The sequence below is a fragment of the Synchiropus splendidus genome, chromosome 14 (assembly GCF_027744825.2).
Source record: "Synchiropus splendidus isolate RoL2022-P1 chromosome 14, RoL_Sspl_1.0, whole genome shotgun sequence".
Lineage (NCBI taxonomy): Eukaryota > Metazoa > Chordata > Actinopteri > Syngnathiformes > Callionymidae > Synchiropus > Synchiropus splendidus.
In genome coordinates this window covers 24,097,013-24,115,342 of record NC_071347.1, presented here as the reverse complement: position 1 = coordinate 24,115,342, position 18,330 = coordinate 24,097,013, and the positions used below count along the sequence as shown (strand labels likewise).

Below are 18,330 nucleotides of genomic sequence, written 5' to 3'. Positions count from 1 at the left end.
CACCACGCTCAGAGACAGCCTTGGATGGGTGGATGACTCTCCCTCTCACCCACTCTCTCTCTCTCCCTCTCACCCTCTCACTCTCACCCCCTCACCCTCTCTCTCACCCTCTCACTCTCACCCCCTCACCCTCTCTCTCTCACCCACTCTCTCTCTCACCCTCTCTCTCACTCTCTCTCTCTCCCTCTCTCTCACTCTCTCACCCTCTCACTCTCACCCCCTCACTCTCACCCTCTCTCTCTCTCACCCTCTCACCCACCCACTGATGGCTCATGCGTGTGATGGATTTGAGGGCAGTTTGAGGGGAGATGTTTTTGATCCAACCGTCCGGTAGGAGAGCGGCGCAGGCTCACTGGTCCGTGCGTCTTGGCTTCGGCAGGCGGAGCCTCCCTGCCCTGAGGAGCTGCTCCAGTTTGCAGATCTGGGCACTGAGAGTGCTCTGCTGGACCCGTCTCTCCTGAGAGTCTGAGCCCAGAGCTGGAGATCCGCTGAGAAGAGCACAATGTGGCGTCAGAACACGGCGCATGTTTTCAGCGTCTCCCTCCACCCTTCACAGTTGTTTCTCGACAAAACAGGTTCCAGTTTTCAGAGGCGTCACTCTTAGGTGAAAACACGGGACAGACAAGTGACCTTTGGAGGCGTCGCCAGCCGCGCTGTGCCAGCTGTGGTGCAGGGAGACGGACTCACCCCGGACGCGCCGGAGCGGCTGGAGCTGAAGAGTCGGCGCGGGGGGACGCATCCTGCCAGAGGAGAGAGGGAACGCTAGCTTTCATGAGCCGACACACGACTGGTTCTGCTTTCAAAGCCATTCACAGATCTCAAGTCGGGCCGCGCTGACGAGAAGCAGCCAGCACCCGTGTGGAACATGATCCAGCAGAGTTTACAGCGGACTAATATCTGACGCTGGAAACATCCTGCGAAGACAGAAGCCAGTCACACCTGAAGACGCAGCAGCCTCAGGCGTGACTCCTTCCCAGGGCCCTGTTCACTAGTCAGTTCAAGGCCTGTGCCAGTGCTGGGTGAGTGGGCTGGGCGACTCTACCTGAAGGCACCGAAGCGGCGACGCCACGGTGGGGCTGCCGGACGGGCTCCAGCGGACCTCGGCGTGGGCTGGTGCCAGCGGCCGGCAGGTTGAGGGGTCAGTGGACGCGTCGCTTCCATGGGCCTCTGAATGCTGCGGCCCCTGTGGAGTGGCGCTGTGTATGTCAGCTTCGCCATGACCTTCTGGGTTTTCTGGGGTCGCAGAGGTCATCTGGGCTGCGTCGACCGCCCGTTGACCCGAAGCGGAGCCACCTGGTTGGAGGACGTGCTGGTGGCTGGTTAGCGAGTGGACGGACCGAGTTGTGGGTTCAGCAGAATCATCTGGAGCCACAGCAGCGTCTGCAGCCCCCGGCGTCTCGTCTCCGGCTCCCTCTGCTCTATCGTTTGTTTGCATGAGTGGATCTGTGTTCCTGCCGCCACAGTCCTCTCCTGCAGCAGCTCTATCAGTTGTTTGGGTAAGAGTCACGTCTCCCGTCTCTGCCGCAGCAGCAACAGCAGGCACATCCGCTTGCTCTGACTCCTCCTCGCCGTCATCCTTAAAAGCCTCTTCTGCTTTTTCACCATCTGGTACATCTTCACTTCCACCACTTGCTGCCAGATCCTTGACGCTGAGCTGGGAGGAACAAATGAGATCGACCACCTGCAGGTCGGTCGCACACGTGCCGTCGTCCTCAGAGTCGGGTGCAGAGGAGCCTTCTCCTGGGGGTGTCTGACACTGAGGTGAGGTCAGTGGATCTGAGGGCAGAGTCAGGATCAGAGCAGACACACTGGGAAGAAACAAGGCGCTTGACTGAACCAGAGGGCGGAGTTTGATCCTCAGCGGCTCCGGCCGACGCTAGCTGAGCAGAGGCGCTGGGCTCCAGCGCGCCCGGGTCCTGACAGAGGACAGCGTCTCCAGAGACGGGGCAGGGATCACCAGGGGGTCCCACGAAAACATCTCCCCTCAAGTCTCTCGTCTGGGCGGAGAGGAACAAGTTCAGTCGTCATATTTGAGCTCGCTGCGGATGCCATTTCTTCCATTGGATTCCAGCAGCCGCCATGTTCGACTGAGCCTTATCCACAGACGACGTAGGACCGCAGCGCCACCTGGGACCCGCTGCTCTGCACTCATGTGGCTCAGAAACCTCTGGTGCCCCCCCTCACCTCATCTGGCCGGGCAGTCCGGGCGGCGGAGCAGGACCCCGCCAGCTTGGCCAGCTCCTCCTCCTCCGTGGCACGGCTCCTCTGGCACAGGAGCTGGTGCTCCAGCTGCAGCGCCTGCGGAAAAATGAACGACCCGTCAGGCTCTTAACGCAACACCCTGTGTTTATTGAGGAGGAAGGAGAAGCAGGTCCGACTCAAAACAAATCCGACGCTTGTGCCATTTTAATTCCGATCTCATTCCACCAATGTGGGGCTGGAGATGAAGGACTGAGAGGAGCAACTAGGAGTCAGAACAGATCTAGGAGCTCATCATAAACATCATCTTCAAGTTCCTGTCTCTGTGTCCTCACGACTGAAGCCCGCCCTCACTCATGAACAAGATCCCCGAGGGGAAACATGGTCCAGCAGCTCCACCAGCCGTGATGTTATGGAATAGGAAAGGTCCAGATGAAGGACGCTGGCTCTCCAGAGACGGGCCGGCCCCTCCTGACACCATGGCTGAAGACAGGCTCTCACCTGGAACAGCTCCTCCTGGACGTGCAGCTCCTGCTCCAGCCGGCAGACGGTCTGGGTTTGTGTCAGCAGCAGCTGCTGGGTCTGTTGCATGGCCTTCACCACCTCCTGCACGTGGACTCTTCATCATCATACACAGGTACAGCTACAAGACTCTAGAAACGTAAGCTCTCACTGAGCACCAGGAGGTACCTGCTTCTCAGCTCTGATCAGAAGGTTCTCCTCCTGAAGAGTCTTGTTCACTTCAGCTTGCTGGTCAACACGTTTGAGGTCACAAAAAAAGAATCACATGACCAAGAGGATGACCACTTACTCCTCCATCAAACCACCACTGCATCTCACGTGGTCACATGGTCAGCTTTCATTTGATCCAGACGTGAGTGACTAGTTCTGGTTCACAAAACAGGAGGACGGAGCGGACGCTTGATTGTTCCCTCACACAGACACGGCCCCTGAATCATCTACCTGGTTCATCTTGAGTTGCAACTGCTGCATCTGCTGCTGGCGGAGCGCGCCGCTGCGAGAGTGTGGCGGGCACGAAGCCGTCCGGCTCACCATCAGACGACCGTTCAGGACCTCCAGCTCCTGTGACAGTGCAGAAGAAGCCGGCGAGTCACAGCAGCTCTGATGTAAAGCACTCTGCATTGTGCTTGCACCTTGGTCAGAGAGAGGAGAGTGGCCTGCTGTTTTTCATTGGCTGACGTCAGCTTCTTGTTGGTCATCATGGCCTCCTGAACTGTGGGCAGAAGAGCAGGCTCAGGGGGCGGGTGTCTGGTCCGACTTCCTCCACGCCTCTGAGCCTCTCAGGAAGTGTGGTGTGAGCTCACAAAACAAATAATCCCGTGGATTGTTTCCTTCACGTTGCTACACTGGTGAAGGCCCCGTGAGCAGAAGCTCCACAGAAGTGAGCTTCTCTGATGTTTGCAACATGCGCTCCATGTTGCCTGTGTTTGTCAGGGCAGTTCCAAGCATCTGATGGGTCAAGAGACCACCACTTGTTCACCTCTGACTCCACTAACTGTGGAGGACTGTGGACTCCTACCTTTCTGCTCAAGAGAGCCATGAGCCTGTTTGACCACGGCACACTGTCGCGACAGAGCGATGAAGCGCTTCTCCAGCTCCCCCAGCTGGCTCAGGTGAGTCTCCTTGGACTTGGACTGCAGGGCCAGTTTCTGTTCCTGCGGCAGAATGTCAATGTGTTTTGGATCGACCGAGTCAAAAGTGCAGTTCATTCCCGCATCATCTGGAGGTCAGAGACACGACAGGAGATGAGAATGAAGAGAAGAGGCGGGTAAAATCACTTCATTTTGGACCCGAGGCCCCGACGTCCAAGGCGTCTGACTCGCAAGTGAGCCCTAACTATCTCAGACTGGACTCGCCCGCTCCGGCGTCCCCTCTGTCCCTGAGTGCTGGCCAGCACTCTCCAAACCTGGAGTCCATCCCTGCATGGCAGTGAGCTGCGGGGGCTCCAGCGTTAACTGAACTTCAGCAGAAGGGATCTGCACTCATACGTGAGCACAGCCAGGTTTAACAAAGGCTCCCTTCTTTGAAGAGAAACCAAGTCCACTCACGGCTGGCAGCACTTTATCGCTGCTCACAGTCTTCCCACTCTGATTGTCTGTAGCAGATTCTTCTGCCCCCCCCTCACTGCCGCCCCCGCACCCCGTCACTCCCTCGCAGTGGTGTCCAGGGTTAAACGGAGCGAGGCGCTGCGATAAAGCATTTTAATAGAGAATTTGTGCCGCCACTCTCCCTCTCGGTTGCTTCAGATGAGCTGTTCCGCCACTCCCTCCTTCCTGCTCTGAACTTCTGTCAACAAGTGGAAAAGCTCTCACCAGTTCACCGGACCTCTTCTCCAAGTTGTAGTTGATCAGCTGAAAGGAAAAGGGAGATCAGACTTTCACTTGAGGAGCACGGAAGGTCAGCGCTCGGCTGACCGACAGCCGAAGCTCTGAGGGCCTCACGAGGCCGTGTCCCTCGCGCACAGTCGCTGACCAGGGGGGAAGGGCTGGCAGAGACTTGTCAGACCAGAACACAGAACCCCTTCTGTACGACTGCGCACTTCAGACCATTTCAGGTTTGTTGTGGTGGAGAACTGAACACACGCAGGTGCACTAAACAGGTCATTACTGCAGAGACATGTTCATATTTTGTAGGTTCTCAGAGCAGAGCCTCAATTAAAGCCAGCGGCCTGTGATGTGAGAAAGTGTTCAATTAAAAAAGCTAGCGGAGCGCGACACAGGAATGAGGCGAGCCGGGCCCCGGCTAAGCAAACACCAGCCGGCAGATAGAATATCAAAAAGAGTCGGGACGGTCACAATAAAGGCAGTAAAGTGCAGCGGAGCGTGGGGCCGGCTGTTTGTCACAGCGCTGGTGTCAGGGTTGGGGCTGTGAAGCGCCGGCCCGGAGACGTGGGGGCACGGTCGTACCTGCAACACCTTCAGCTCCTCTTTCAAGTTGGTCACCTCCTTCTCCATCGACTCAGCCAGCGCCTGGAGCTTCTCCTGACAACACGACGACACGTCAGCTGCAGGTGGAACGAGTCTAGCCCGAGGATCAGCCTCACACCTTCTCTTCCTCGCTGCTCCTGACTCTGTCATGCAGCTTGAGCAGAACACAGTCAGCCCGGGTGGTTGGTTGTGAAGTGGTCAACATCAGATATCAGCGAATGAGAGGAGGACGGTGGCTGCTCAGCTCGGACCTCTACCTGCTTCCTGACTTTGGCCAGTGAGTCCACGTGCTGGTTGGCAGCAGTCTTCATCTGATGTTGGAGCGATTCCTACAGGACACACATCAGAAGAGCTGTCTTTTGACAAAGACTGAAGACTCGGGCAGGACAAGTGGACAGCTGGGGGTTTCAGACTGTTTTGTGTGCGGAAAGATCTGCGACTTGTCTCTGTCACTGAGACAAGAGTCCCACAGAGAAGGGATCCAAGCCCTGTTCGGCTTGGAGATGAGACCGTGTCTTGGTGGAAGGGTTCAAGGACCGCAGCGTCTTGTTCACAAGTGAGGTGAAGGATGAGGTGGACCTCTCCTCTCACCTGTGGACACCAGCTTTGGAGTGAGCCAAAGGCCGGACGCTCTTAGAGCGTGAGAGAAGGCGAAGCCTGAGCTTCTCACTCTCGGCTTGTTTAGTTTCAGCTGCTGCCCCCGCGACCTGGCCTCAGCTGGATCGGTGAGTAAAACACTTCACAATGGCCAAGGACATGCTGAAGAGAGAAACGCTGTGGAAGGGTTTGAGCCAGAGATGATCCAGTCTTCACCTTCTCCCACTCCAGTTCCTGTCTTTCCAGAATCACTTTACTGATCTGGTCCTCAAAGCGGGCTTCTGCATCCTGAAACAAAGAGAGGGGCATCAGCAGGAGACAGTCTCTCTGGCTCCAGCGGGCGCAGGGTCTCACTCTGTCACACCATCTGAATTTGAAACCGGCAGCCGTCTAATGAAATCATTCAATTGATCATGCGACTGCCTCTGACCGCCGGCCAACTCAAAAGAGGCAGGAATTGACAACATTCCTGGCTGAGCAGGAACCAAGGAATGGCCTCTGCAGCACATTCTCCGCCCGCGCACACTTGATCCACACGGAGATGAAGAACCGTTCTGCTCATTCTGCCGTGTCTTCTGTAGGAGCCTGGGATGACATTAAAAGGGAGGTGATGTTTGTGGAGAACTGGTGTGATCCTCCCTCTCGCCGACACTCGGAAGTCAATTCTCTCCACAAGCACTTTTCATGTGTGGGAGCGGGTGAACTCTCGCCGTGTTTTATAAGTTCCCATTAAAGCGAGCTAGCAGCAGGGCGCAGCGGCGAGAAGGAGGGCAGAGGAGATAGAGCTGTCCCCTCCAGCAATTATTCTGGAGCGCGCGCACACACACACACACACCCTCTCTCTCTCTCTAAAGGCTTGTTATTACGCTCTGAACAGGAGCAGGATCGAAGATGAACTTCAGAGTGGCAACCGCGCGAGACATTCCTGAGCCAGACTGGACACAGACGATAACTATGAGGTGGACACACCATGCACTGTCCATCCAGGTGTAGGAGGTTGGACAGAGGACTTCATGCTACAGGCCGTCCCATGTGGAGCTTTGGATTGGAGAGGGGATGCAGGTCTGCTTCTTCCACACAGGTGAGAGGAGACCAGGTCTCATCCATCCAGCCACACCATCGGCACCACGCTGGAAGCTTCAATCTGAGTCTCTGGAGGACGACAAACCTGCTGTCTTGTACCAGAGCAGAAAGCGAGACAGTTTCATGTCCGGGTCCCAGGTGGAGTGACATTCTCCGCCGCAGTCTCCAGACTTTGGCACGGCTTACTTCCTGCTCACCTCTCCCACTCTTCCTCCTCCTCCTCCTCACCCAAATCATCCTTCACCTCCTTCCTTCATGTCTTTCGGTCGACTGACATGTTGACAGAACATTTTTTTTTTTTGCGCACACAATATATATAAATCTGCAACACAAGCTCCAGCCCTTGCTCCTGAACAAGATCTTAAATCACCTCCACTTCAAGCCAAAACTTCCCCACTAAACATTCCAGCTGAGCGTCGCTGCCAAACAGCCCGAGTTGAAAAGTTGAAAGCAATGACCTTAAACGTGGAAGTGGATCGGCGCGCAGTCTTACGAGGCAGCTTTATGTGACCTATTAAACAGAGAGAGTGGAGCAGCACGAGCTGCTGCAGCGCCATCATCACCCTGGTCTTCACCTCCCGGCCCCGTAACTGGCGAGTGCCCGAGGAGCAGCGCGCTGATGGAGCGCCATTGTTTCGCTGGCCAGTTAACACGACAATAACAATAAAAGTAAAGTGGCAACAAACGACCAACACCCCGTTTGAAGCTTCAAGACTGCTGCAGGGAATAGTTTCCTGCCACACACTCGCTCCACACTGCCACATGACACCAGACAACAAGCGGGTGTTTCAGCACTGCCTCAAGATCAGAAGTCAGTCGGTTCAGTTTTGTCTTTTCACTTTTCCACCACTCTTTCATGAAGAAGGTGACCTTCCTTTGACGTTTCTATTAAACAGTTCTTTTTCTTGGTGATGCGACGCAGTTGGATGAGTGTGAGCAGATAAAACCTAGAGAAGTGAGGCGACGATGAGGCCAGTACCCTGCGGATGTGCAGCTCCTCCACGGCCTCCAGCAGCTGAGCTTTATACTCCAGCAGGTGGAGTAAGAGCCCAGCACCCTCCGAGGCAGAGCCGGGCGACAACTCGGCCGGAGTCTCAGCTGGTCCAGTCTGAGGAGACAAGTCACACGATCAGACTGCGGTCTCATGCTCAAAACGATTGGGAAGAGCTCTTCAAACTCCATGTCAGGAGAGGTCGGCTCATGGGCGTGACACACAACAACCTGCTCAGGAGGAAAGGAAAACTCGAAGAAAAGACATTTCAGTGTCAATATCAAGCTATATTTCGGATAACTAAATTCAACAACACACGCTCTTCTTCTAGCAAAGCACAGCAAACACAAAGAAGTCTCCGCGCGTCCAATGAAAAGTGTTCATTGGTTGATGAAACACAATCGAGTGAGCGAGTCAGGATCATGAGAGGAGGGAGTGAAAGGCAGACTCACCGGGGCGTGGCCTCTCCGCTCCATGGCGCCTCCACAATCTGCTCATCAAGAAGAGTTGGGTCAAAAAGGTTAATGGAAGCGTTTGTGCCCGCGACCTTGTAATCAGCGGCTCATCTGCAATTCAACGGCCGTGCTAATGCTGCGGCGCATTAGTGCCTCCTCACCCACCGCAATCTCACCTAATGGCCGTGGAGGCGCGTCTCTTCACGTCGGGGCCAGATTTAGAGGAGCCATCCGCAGTGGCGGGGTCACCGCCGCCCCACTCTTTCTCAAATGATGCCACTTATTTAATTGGCCCACGGATCTTTCCGCTCTGCCGCCTCAGTCTGGAGGACGACACAGGCCGGACGGCGAGCGGCGGCGGCTCCGCCAGCCACTGAGCTCCTCGTAGGAGACACGTACTCTCCTCTGGCTGAAGACATCAGTCATGTCGGAGGATGAAATGATCCCTGCTGCGAGCAGCGACCAACGTAAAGCCACACGCTGACCCGAGGCAAGGCGGGAGGGAACCCAGGGAGTGAACCACAATCTCTTTATTTACTTGTGTCGTTTCACTTGAGCGGACATTAAACACCCTCGCTCAGCAACCAGGGGACTTAAATTAAAAGAACCTCCATCCGTTTAATGGGAACGCTTTGGAATTACCCTTGGGCAAGTTTGCTCCCGCACGCGCCACGGTGTGAGGCGGTAAAGTGGTGGCAAATGCAATCACCAGAGGAGATTGAGCCGCGGCGGGAGGAGAGCAGTGCTTACAGGCCGGCTCGTGGGGCCACGCCGCTGCCCGAGTGAGAGGAGGCAAGTTTGACACCACAGCATGAAACCTCAACACCACCTGTACAGCGGTGGACAGCGAGTCACTAGCTTCCCCGGGGTTTCCTGGACTTCCTTGATCATTAACGGCACCTGGATGAGTCATGACTCAGAGTGTTACTGTCAGTCAAACGCGCTGCACAGCTCACCTGTCCATCTTCGCCTGTTTACAATACCTATTTGCTGAAATAACCCCCAAAAACATGGACAATAAACATGAAAAATAGAGATGTTTTTTAAGGGAAACGGAGAACTGTGAAGAATAATGCATTTGTGATCTTTGTTTTTCCCAAACAGATGTTTCGTCCAAGTTGTTTGTCTTTGACGCAATCCCGAAGCCTGAATGACACAAGCTCCTGAAATAGCATGTCTGGAGCATGACAACACCAACCGACATGAACAGGCTCAAATCCATATGATCCAAAAGCATAACGGCGGGACAACATTCCAAGTGAAGAAACAAACCTTTCCAAAGAGTGAACGGGACCAGAGAAGCCAGCCCACAACAGCCGAGGACAGCCAGAGGTGGAGGAACCTGGCCATGAGTGGAGTCAAGAAACAGAGCTGACTCCAAGCAGCAATGTTCACTACTCAGCCACAGGATCAATCTCAATGAGAACGTGAAACACAAGTTGAGAAAACGCTGTCAAAAGAAAACCTCCGTGCCGGGGAGACCGCAGGCCTCCCACTGAAGACAAGGTCATGGCGCCCCTCCAAGCGCTTGGTGAGCAGCGCCACAGGACTCTGGAGGGGAGTGTTGTGCATGTGAAGAGGCGCCTCGCGTCAAGTGCTTTGGTGAAGCTGCTGCTGCTGCTGCTGTGCTGGCAGCGAAGGTTCCTGAAGAGGCCGACATGCAGCGGTCCCCACGGCAGGACTGAGCGGGGGGAGAGACACCTGCTGGTCAAAAGCCTCCGCTGCCGCTGATGAGACTGAAGAAGCTGGCAACACGCGCGCGCGCGCGCGTACGCTTGGACGGCGGAGTGATTCGTCTTTCGTACTTGACTTCACACTTGAAGTGAATTGAGACCCATTCGGAACCGCCCATTGAGGAGTTAGCGAATAAAATGGGGATGTTTTCCGTCCAAACTAAAGTCACGGAGCAAACGCCGCTTCTCCAGCTAGCTAGCTAGCTAGCTTCAGCCGTTAGCTGCGGCAGCAGCAACAACGCGCAGACGGAGACGCGGGCAGAACACACGCGACAACACGTGCACCGACTGTGACGCGGGGGAGCAGGGCAGAGCACGGCGTTCGACGTCACTCACCGCCTCTCTCTCGGTCAAGTCTGCAGTGTTTGGACTGTAGCTTCCCTTCCTATTTAAACAACCAGACAATCGAGGAAAACAAGTCGATAACACACTGACGGCAGAGAAGAGTATGGCTTTACTTTGATGGAATATTCCCCAAAGTTGGCTCGTCACAAACGCCTTCAATAGGTCGCTGTCGCCCCCCAGTGGTGTAAAGCGCCGTCCTCGGGGTTCGATTAATCTCGCCTGCGCACCTCCACCTGCTCCGCCATGTCCTCCATCAGAGAGAGAGCTGCGGCGCTCAACCTCGCCGAGAAACTCCGCGCTCGACCTCAGCGTGAGTGTAGTGTGTGTGCGCGCGCGCGTGTCGTTGTTGTGGGTTTGTGTCCGCAGAATTCAGGCTGGTGGGTCTGTGCGCGTGTCTCAGCCCCAGGCGCGGCCGTGAGCTCCGTGCGCTTCACCTGCCTGTGGAACGAGCTGCTGTCTCACCTGAGGACTTCTCTCACCGCCAAACGCCATCGAGTCTTGCTCAGGTCCCACAGCGACTGCTTCCCGGGGTCAGAGGTCATGGACGAGGTGGTGTCGCACGTGGCCAGAGAGTTTCAAGGTGCGTGGCGCTGCCGATGGACAGCCGTGATGGGAGCTTGGTCTCCGGTCACGTGGTCACGGTTCGCCTCCCCTTTGTCTGCTACTGGAGTTTTCCATAGAAACTTGCGTGCGTCCTGTTGTGTTTCATTCTGCTGCTGCCTGTGCTGGAGCTCTGACTCTGGGTCATCTTCGTCAGGAGCGGCGCTCCCTCGTGAAGCGCTGGCCTGTGTGTGTCAGGCTCTGCTGGACTGTCGCGTCTTGGAGTCCGTCACCACCAAAGTGTTTGGCAGAGACAAGAAGGTTTTCCAGGACAGCAAGTCAGCGCTGTACAGGTCAGAGCTCTGCCTCTCATGGGCCGTAATGATGGGCTGCACAGATGAGGGAGGAGAACAGGCCCCGCCACAGTGGAGGCGTCGGGCCTGAAGGAGCGCCCCGTCTCTCAGCTGCTGCTGCTGCTGCTGCTCCTCTCTTGGAGCCGAGCCAGCGTCACCCGCCTCTCACTTGTGGTGTCCTGACGTCCCGCTGCCGTCTCCTCCCAGGTTCCTGGGGGATCACGCTCTGTCGGTGGACAGTCTGGATGGAGGGCTTCTGGAGGTCCAGAAGCTCTTCAGGACGCTTTCAGCTGGGAGGTCAGTGTCTCTGCCGCGTCGGAAAGGAGTTGAGGTTGACTTGCAGGACCCAAGCCGCCTCTCCCGCCAGGTCACGCGACGAGTCCTGCGCGCAGGTCCGTGCCCCTCAAGTGTCCCCTGAAGTCCCCCTGCAGGACACCCTGGTGGAGAGTCGGAGTCCAGGCAGTCTGTCCGAGTCCTGTGTTGGGAACACGGCGCCTCCGTCCGGAGACACGTCCCCACTCGTGACTCGGAGGACCGAACAGGTCTCCCTCTCCTCAGTGGCAGAGGAGACCTGGCAGGAGCAGACTCTGCTGCGGCTGCTGAGCCTGGTGGAGCTCCCCCTGTTGGAGGGGGTGCTGCAGTGCACCCAGGCCTCAGGCCCCTCCTCCGTCTGGCAGAGGAACCCTGAGGTGGTGCCCGGCGGCAGCGCTCTGGACCGACGGGTCCTCCAGGCCTTCAGGGAGTCCCAGTAAGTCCCAGTCTCAGGTCGTGTTTGGCCAGCGCCCCTGACGGGAGCCCCTCTCCTGGAACCCAGGGCCGACGCCTGGCTGTGTGCGGCGCTGGACCTGCTGGACTTCCTCCCCGACCACAGCGTGGCCAAGCTGAGTGCAGCGCTGCCGTCATGCTTCCCTCCAGAGGAGCGCGATGGCTCCGCCCACCTAGGTGAGTGGGTGCAGCCGTAATGTTATGACCGCTGGCCAGATGGGGCCAGTGATGCAAAGACGGAGAGCCACGGTGTGCACCTTCCCTGGGCAGCTCACTGTAAGACGCTGGTCTTCGGGCTCCTGGTCAGACACTACGACGGCGTCAAGCGAGCGCCGCTGCTGCCGCGCCTCATGGCCGACGTCTACGCAGCCATCACCGACCTGCTGGGTGAGGCTGGGCTGGCGGCGTGAGCCTGCGGCATACAGGAGCTTCACCTGCATGTGGTCCACAGTGAAGGCCAAGCCGGACTCTGCGCTGGAAGCTCTGCAGCTGTGTCTGAAGCTGCTGCCACCTGGCTGCAGGGAGGAGCTGCGCAGGCTGCTGACCTTCATGGCCCTGGCCGCCGATGCTGGAGAGGTCCGACTGGACAAGGAGGTCAGTTACTCGGGTCCACGTGGGAGCGCAGCCACGCTGGTGAACCGTGCGTCTCCATTCACTGAGCTTTGCTTCGCCTCGTGTTGTTTGTGGAAGTCCAGATCAGAAGGTGCGTTTCGTCCGTCCGTGACTCTTCAGGTGGAGAACAGACTGACGGTGAAGCGATGTTTCTCCAGAGCCATTCTTCACAGCGGCAGTCTGTCCAGAGAGAAGGAGGAGCTGATGGTGATGTTCATGCTCAGCAACATCCAGGACATCTTCAAGGTGTGGTCTCTGGTGGAGAAAGGGAATTTCTGGAAACCCACCGGGTCTGCCTCAAAGAAAACGTCCTCGCCCCTCAGGTCCCCGCAGAGCTGCACAAACAGGTGAGCGACAAACTGCAGGACGTCGTCCGGGAGAAGCAGCCGCGTCCCGCTGGTGAGCATGAGGAGCAAGTGACAGAACCATGTGAACGCCGACCTGGACCATGGCAGCAAGATGAGCAGTAGTTTGAGCGTCAGAAGTCTAGGCTTAAGATGATAGTGCGGAGTGGTGCAACAGCCCTTTGTCGTCATCTGCTCCGACCTCTCTCCTCTAGGCTCAGACAAGACCTACGTGGACTCCACCCGGCGGGAACTCTGGGCTCTGCTCAGCAGCATCCACCGGGACACCTCCAGGTCCAGCAAGGAGAGGAAGCGGCTGCTGGGGAGCTTCCGCCAGGCGCACCCCGAGCTCTTCAGCCAGTACTTTGGGGACGCAGCGTCTGGGCTCCTCTAGAGTCAGTGAGCAGCTCCACTCCTGGTGTTTCTGCATCCCCGAGCTGAACTGCTCAACTGGCTGGCCGTGCAGATGTTGCCGGCTCTTGATGACCATTCACTTTGAGTCAAGCATTCATTGCACGCTCTTTTGTGATGTCAAAACTATATCGTGGGAATAATTATCCTTGGAAAGAGTCTGTGTCTGGCTCCAGCATCCCGGCTGTGGTCTGGGTTCCCCGGGCCAGATCAGGTGGGGAGGTCCGGCGGGTGACACCTGGGACGCAGGTGTATCGGGGGAGGAAGCCCCTCCTGCCGTCTTTGGGTTGGATCTAAGTGATGGCGCTTTCAGGGCAGCTTCTGGAGAACGTGACATATGTGTGATTTTAGGACGCTGTGTTTGGTTTTTTTTTTTTTTGTCTTTACGGTGAAAAGACATGAAATCTCGACACATTCGCCGGCTCTCGAAGCGTCTGAGGGTGACGTCACTCAGCCACACCCAAAACAGGAAGTGTGGCGTGACTCGCGGCTGCAGACGGAGCGGGTTGTTTCGTCACTGAGGCCGCAACGTGACGAGGTCGGCACAGATGTCTGACGACGCCGAGCAGCGAGCGGCAGAAGCGGCGCAGTCCAGGGAGAAGATGCCCGACCCTTGTGAGGAGGCGGACCGGGAGGACGCGGGCCGCGCCCGGGACCCGCAAGGTACCGAGCTGTCGGTCCTGCTGCGCGCCGCGTGTCTCGCAGCGCTCGGTGGCTTTTGCGACGGCACCGGGGACCGTTGTTGATGCTGGATCGTCTGTGACCTGTCTCGAGTTCTTTGCTTGTTCAGAGGTGACGGGTCTTCTGTTGTGTTGTGTTGTGTGACAGCCCCCGACCTGGCTTTCTTCCTACCGTGTGCTGACGCTTTGTGGATGTCTTTAATGTCTCTTGTGTCGTCATCGGCTGCTGTGACGTTTCCCCACCGTGGGACGAACCCAGGCGGTCCGTCCAGCCTCATCTCATCTACAAGATGTGCGCTTCATTCAGGCGAAGGTCAAGTCCGTCTTTAGCCTCCCACCTCTTTCCGCATGAGGGACCGGCCCCACAGCAGATTTACCAAACGTGTGCGGTCAGTAGCCGCCCCAGGACCAGGCGACCTTGCTTCGGTGTGTCCGGCCTGGGCTCACACAGGCGAGTGTCGGTCTAATGTCAGAGCGGAGAGACGAGCAGAGCGCATGATGCCTCTGAAGGGGACGTGTGGAAGTGGTCCAGACTGAACTTGATCAAAGGATTTGGGGCTCTTCTCTTGCCTGAAACATTACTCACCTCTGCAACGTACCACTCCACTTTGCCATATGAATCATCTGCTATTTCTACCGCTCATTTTATTTTGTTTTTCATTTCCTTTATTTTGTAATGACGCGGCAACACTTTGACTTTGACTCTCCTCCTCTTGTTATTGTGGCAGAAAACCCGTCATAAAACCCTTGTGGGGTGGAGTGTTTGATGAACCAGATCTGGAGTCTGAGGGAGAAGGGTTGCCACGGCAACCATGCCACAGGCTCCAGAGGATGGAGACGGTTCGGGTGCATTGAGTCGGGTCTGTTTTGCTGCTCGTGACGTCCCTGTCCCTGTTGTGCTTTACAACTGACACGACATTCTTCATATATATTCCTTTGTTTATTTTGTTCATTATTATACGACGTATCAACGCACTTTGCTAGTTGGCGGGATCCTCACTTTGGACATTGACAACAAGCTTTTTCGGGTTCTGAGCCTGACCTGCTGTAAGCATCTCCCCGTCTCCATCCTGAGCTGAGGCGAGAGCTGCTGCCCCCGCGACCTGGCGTCCACAACGAGGCAGAAGATGTTTTCTTTCATGGCTGTGTGGGCTGCCCTTGGTCATGTGACCGGTGTGACTGCAGCCCTCTGACATCCTCCCCGTCTGCGTCTGTTGTCAGCCAGACCGCCCTCATTGGTCTCCGTGGACGAGCTGATGGAGACGGCCAATGACATCAGCAACATGGTGTTTGCTCATGAGATCATGGTCAACCAGGATTTCCAGCTGAAGCCTGCAGAACTCCCCGAGGGAAGGTGAGACCTCCAACACCTTGAACCATCTGACTTTGACACGAACTGACTCTTAACCCTGCAGCTTCCAGCAGCGGGTCAAGGAGGTGATGCACAAAGCATTCTGGGATTGTTTGGAGGCGGAGCTGCAGGAGAGTCCGCCCCAGTACGACAAGGCCGTGTGGTTGCTGGCCCAGGTCAAAGAGGTCAGAGGTCACGCCAGTGAAACTGTGGAAGAATCCTCCTGCTCACAGACATGAAGCAGGGGGCCTGACAAATGGTGGTGTCTCCTCCAGATCCTGCTCTCCTTCCTGCAGCCCGGGCACGTGCGGCTCCGCTGCAGCGTCGAAGAGCTCCTGGACCTTCCTCTGATCCGTCAGCAGGCGGAGAACGGGGCGCTGGACGTCCGCGGCCTCTTCCAGTCCATCGTGGGCATGATGGCAGTGATGTGTGCCCCCTGCAGGGACGAGGACGTCAACAAGCTGAAGGAGATCCACGACACGGTGCCTCTGCTCAGGTGAACGTCTGGCATGTTGTTCACGTCATGTGATGGCTCTCTAAGCGCGGTGAGATGGTCCAATCCCGCGCGACCTTCTGGTGAGATTCAAGTGTGCAAGAGACTGGTGACTGGGCGTTTGCGCCCATGCTCATTCACCTGCGCCAGGTTCCCTCTTAGCGCCCATCTCTTGACCCGGCGAGGTGGTGAGGTCTCCAGCGGGATGTTCTCAACATGTTCTTCATCTGAACCAGTCAGAAACAGAAGTGTCTGCCTCACCTCGCTCTGCCAGCTGCCCTGACAGCAGCCTCAGCTCCACACAGTCCCATGCTCTCACATGGCAAAAACCCTTCGTACAGTACAGGCCGTCTGCAGGCTACTGCTGCCTCCTGACTGCGTCACCGCCCTCTGCTGGTTCGGACCTCAGCAGCCCGTCCATACATGTGGAAATGCTGCGCTCTCCGAGCTAGCTGGGTCAGACTGAAATGCTGGAGCGTCTCTGAGGACCGACCTGACTCTGAGCTTGTGGCCATCACCTTCACTGTGCTGACCCGACTCTGGTTTCCGGCAGGTCCATTTTCGCAGTGCTGGATCTGATGAGAGTGGACCTCGCCAACTTCGCCGTTCAGTGTATCCGCCCTCATCTGATGCAGCAGTCAGTGGAGTATGAGAGGAAGCAGTTCCAGCAGTTTCTGGAGAAGCAGCCCAGTGAGTCAGTGGTGCTCTGTCTGGCGGCCTGCGGCACGTGAGCTTGCTGGCCCAACAGAGCTCTCAGCGATTCCAATGCTTTTTCTTCTTTGTTCTGAGGAGCTCATGTTGTTCATTGTGCACTGCTTGTCGGTAGGCTGGTGTTTGAACCTCGTATAGTCCAGAGTCATGCTGTTACAGCAGACTTTCCTGAAGTTTTCATGATCTCCATCGAAACAGCAGGTGGCGCTGTTTCTCCTCTTTCTTCCCCATCTCTCCCTGAGCGGGTGCAAGCGCTGCTGCGCGTTATAGCTAAGGCGCGTGTCTGTGTGTGTGTGCGCGCGCGCACGCGTTTGCAGACGCTCTGGACTACACTGAGAAGTGGCTGCTGGACACGTCGGTGGGTCTGCGTGAGGCTTCACCTCCACCTGCGTCTCTTGGTCCTCGCGACGTCCACAACCAAGCGTACCTGCGTCTGCTGAGGTGGGACCACGCGGCCGCACTCTTCCCCGAGGTGACGACGCTGCTCCTTGTGATGCTCTGGGTGATCATCTCGACAGTCTCTGACCAAGTGTGTGTCTAGACGGTTCTGCTGGACCAGGGACGCTTCCAGCAGATGCAGCAGGAGGTGGAGCAGCTGGTCCTCCTCTCGTCGCTGCTGCTCATCGTCTACACCTGCACTGGAGACTCCATCTCTGGACTGCCTGGCCTGATGGACTCCCTGAAGCAGACCATCAGTGTCATGATCGCCGACATGCACTCGCCGTGAGGAGCGCAGGAGCGCTGCCAAAGAGGCCGTGCACGGACTGACCACTGTGCTCTGTGTCCTCCTCAGGTCCTTCAGTCTAGACGAGGCGCTGGCCACCATCGGGGAGAAGGTGTGCGTGGAGCTGAGTGGGTGTCTGAGCCAGCACGGTTTCCAGCCTGGGTCAGCTGACCAGCAGAAGAGTTTGAAGGGCCAGATCTCGGCCGCCGGGCAGCCCAACAACACCGTCTGCAGGCTGATGGGTACTCTGCTGGCCTGCGTGGCGGCACTCAAGTCTGCTGCGATGACACGGCTCTTCTTCTCTCCAGGGTCCCGAGTCCAGAGCTACCTGCTGGCCTCGCTGGAGTCCAGTCAACACAAGACCCCTCCGGCTCTGCCCGGGGGTCTGGTCCCGGTCGGCCAGGAGCTCAAGCAGATCGCTGTTCGCTTCGTTCGACTGGTCAACTTCAATAAGCTGGTCTTTGCTCCCTTTTACCAGAAGATCTTTGAGAAGATTCTTCCGTCAGAGGAGAGAGAACTGGGAGCCGGTGACTCGGCGGAGGGCTTGTAGGTCCCGTCCCGCCGCCGTCCCCGGACCCTCGCTCCGCACAACACCATCCCGCCTCTGACACTATTGAAGAGATGTGAGATCCTTCATCACTGCACTGCAGCTTAGCCAAGCGCTCACTTTCAGATGATGTCGGCCACCTGTGGCAGCCCTGTCCTCTCTGGTGGTGTCACTCCAGCCCTCAGTCCAGCGGCACAGCAGCGGGCCCGGAGAGGGCGCTGCCTCCGCAGCACTCACCCCTTCACCAGTGTCGGTGTGCACCTGCTGCCTGATAATAAACCTGACATGATCACGATGCTCCCGGTTTGTCACGCACTCCTGACCAAGGACAACAGAGAGAGAGCAGCGGGTCATTGACATGTGAGTGACCGAGAGGCGAGGAGTCGGCGTGGTCCATCAGCACAGCAGTGCAGGGCCGCAGAAGAGGTCCTGACGGAGGACGGGGAGC

At 57.0% G+C, this 18,330-nt stretch overlaps 3 protein-coding genes across 18 annotated transcripts; 2 read left to right on the top strand and 1 right to left on the bottom strand.

Moving 5' to 3' along the window:
- Positions 1 to 236: 236 nt before the first annotated feature.
- Positions 237 to 10,777, bottom strand: LOC128771206 (coiled-coil domain-containing protein 73-like). 10 transcript variants are annotated; one of them, XM_053886455.1, is made up of 18 exons: positions 10,465 to 10,769; positions 8,271 to 8,308; positions 7,807 to 7,935; positions 5,961 to 6,032; positions 5,405 to 5,476; positions 5,266 to 5,301; positions 5,127 to 5,201; positions 4,533 to 4,571; positions 3,740 to 3,875; positions 3,354 to 3,433; positions 3,163 to 3,282; positions 2,890 to 2,949; positions 2,701 to 2,805; positions 2,185 to 2,298; positions 1,838 to 1,997; positions 1,043 to 1,776; positions 688 to 740; positions 237 to 488 (listed from the first exon to the last, which is right to left on the bottom strand). In XM_053886455.1, the coding sequence occupies exons 2-18, from the start codon at positions 8,292 to 8,294 to the stop codon at positions 350 to 352; spliced, it is 2,148 nt and encodes a 715-aa protein (XP_053742430.1). In that variant the 5' UTR covers positions 8,295 to 8,308; positions 10,465 to 10,769; the 3' UTR covers positions 237 to 349. The 10 variants fall into 10 exon arrangements, 9 of the variants coding, with proteins under 9 accessions (XP_053742430.1, XP_053742427.1, XP_053742435.1 ...); XM_053886452.1 differs by having other exon boundaries at positions 10,343 to 10,768; XM_053886460.1 differs by lacking the exon at positions 10,465 to 10,769 and adding an exon at positions 9,546 to 9,699.
- LOC128771207 (DEP domain-containing protein 7-like) lies at positions 9,951 to 13,428 on the top strand. Of its 2 annotated transcripts, none has more exons than XM_053886463.1 (11): positions 9,951 to 10,661; positions 10,752 to 10,931; positions 11,109 to 11,244; positions 11,452 to 11,541; positions 11,612 to 11,992; positions 12,059 to 12,186; positions 12,280 to 12,396; positions 12,461 to 12,603; positions 12,742 to 12,867; positions 12,945 to 13,020; positions 13,181 to 13,428. In XM_053886463.1, exons 1-11 carry the CDS (start codon positions 10,595 to 10,597, stop codon positions 13,357 to 13,359), a joined length of 1,623 nt encoding a protein of 540 aa, XP_053742438.1. In that variant the 5' UTR covers positions 9,951 to 10,594; the 3' UTR covers positions 13,360 to 13,428. The 2 variants fall into 2 exon arrangements, with proteins under 2 accessions (XP_053742438.1, XP_053742437.1); XM_053886462.1 differs by having other exon boundaries at positions 9,951 to 10,452; positions 10,532 to 10,661; positions 12,461 to 12,867; positions 13,181 to 13,361.
- Positions 13,429 to 13,779: 351 nt separating this feature from the next.
- Positions 13,780 to 18,178, top strand: tcp11l1 (t-complex 11, testis-specific-like 1). 6 transcript variants are annotated; one of them, XM_053886465.1, is made up of 9 exons: positions 13,780 to 14,039; positions 15,278 to 15,410; positions 15,472 to 15,592; positions 15,683 to 15,903; positions 16,454 to 16,590; positions 16,929 to 17,083; positions 17,153 to 17,334; positions 17,405 to 17,577; positions 17,644 to 18,178. In XM_053886465.1, the coding sequence occupies exons 1-9, from the start codon at positions 13,925 to 13,927 to the stop codon at positions 17,883 to 17,885; spliced, it is 1,479 nt and encodes a 492-aa protein (XP_053742440.1). In that variant the 5' UTR covers positions 13,780 to 13,924; the 3' UTR covers positions 17,886 to 18,178. The 6 variants fall into 6 exon arrangements, with proteins under 6 accessions (XP_053742440.1, XP_053742439.1, XP_053742443.1 ...); XM_053886464.1 differs by having other exon boundaries at positions 17,405 to 18,178; XM_053886468.1 differs by having other exon boundaries at positions 13,891 to 14,039; positions 15,282 to 15,410; positions 17,405 to 18,178.
- The last annotated feature ends 152 nt before the right edge of the window (positions 18,179 to 18,330 follow it).

What these genes read in the sequence shown, in the direction of transcription:
- LOC128771207 (XM_053886462.1), top strand. Translation starts at nt 10,595, where the DNA reads ATGTCCTCCATCAGAGAGAGAGCTGCGGCGCTCAACCTCGCCGAGAAA. An exon ending in ACTCCGCGCTCGACCTCAGC is followed by an intron (nt 10,662 to 10,751) that starts GTGAGTGTAGTG and finishes CGCGTGTCTCAG; the next exon opens with CCCCAGGCGCGGCCGTGAGC. An exon ending in CGTGGCCAGAGAGTTTCAAG is followed by an intron (nt 10,932 to 11,108) that starts GTGCGTGGCGCT and finishes CATCTTCGTCAG; the next exon opens with GAGCGGCGCTCCCTCGTGAA.
- tcp11l1 (XM_053886464.1), top strand. Translation starts at nt 13,925, where the DNA reads ATGTCTGACGACGCCGAGCAGCGAGCGGCAGAAGCGGCGCAGTCCAGG. An exon ending in CCGCGCCCGGGACCCGCAAG is followed by an intron (nt 14,040 to 15,277) that starts GTACCGAGCTGT and finishes GTCTGTTGTCAG; the next exon opens with CCAGACCGCCCTCATTGGTC. An exon ending in GCAGAACTCCCCGAGGGAAG is followed by an intron (nt 15,411 to 15,471) that starts GTGAGACCTCCA and finishes TTAACCCTGCAG; the next exon opens with CTTCCAGCAGCGGGTCAAGG.
- LOC128771206 (XM_053886455.1), bottom strand. Translation starts at nt 8,294, where the DNA reads ATGGAGCGGAGAGGCCACGCCCCG. An exon ending in AGCGGAGAGGCCACGCCCCG is followed by an intron (nt 7,936 to 8,270) that starts GTGAGTCTGCCT and finishes TTGTCTCCTCAG; the next exon opens with ACTGGACCAGCTGAGACTCC. An exon ending in AGGAGCTGCACATCCGCAGG is followed by an intron (nt 6,033 to 7,806) that starts GTACTGGCCTCA and finishes TCTTTGTTTCAG; the next exon opens with GATGCAGAAGCCCGCTTTGA.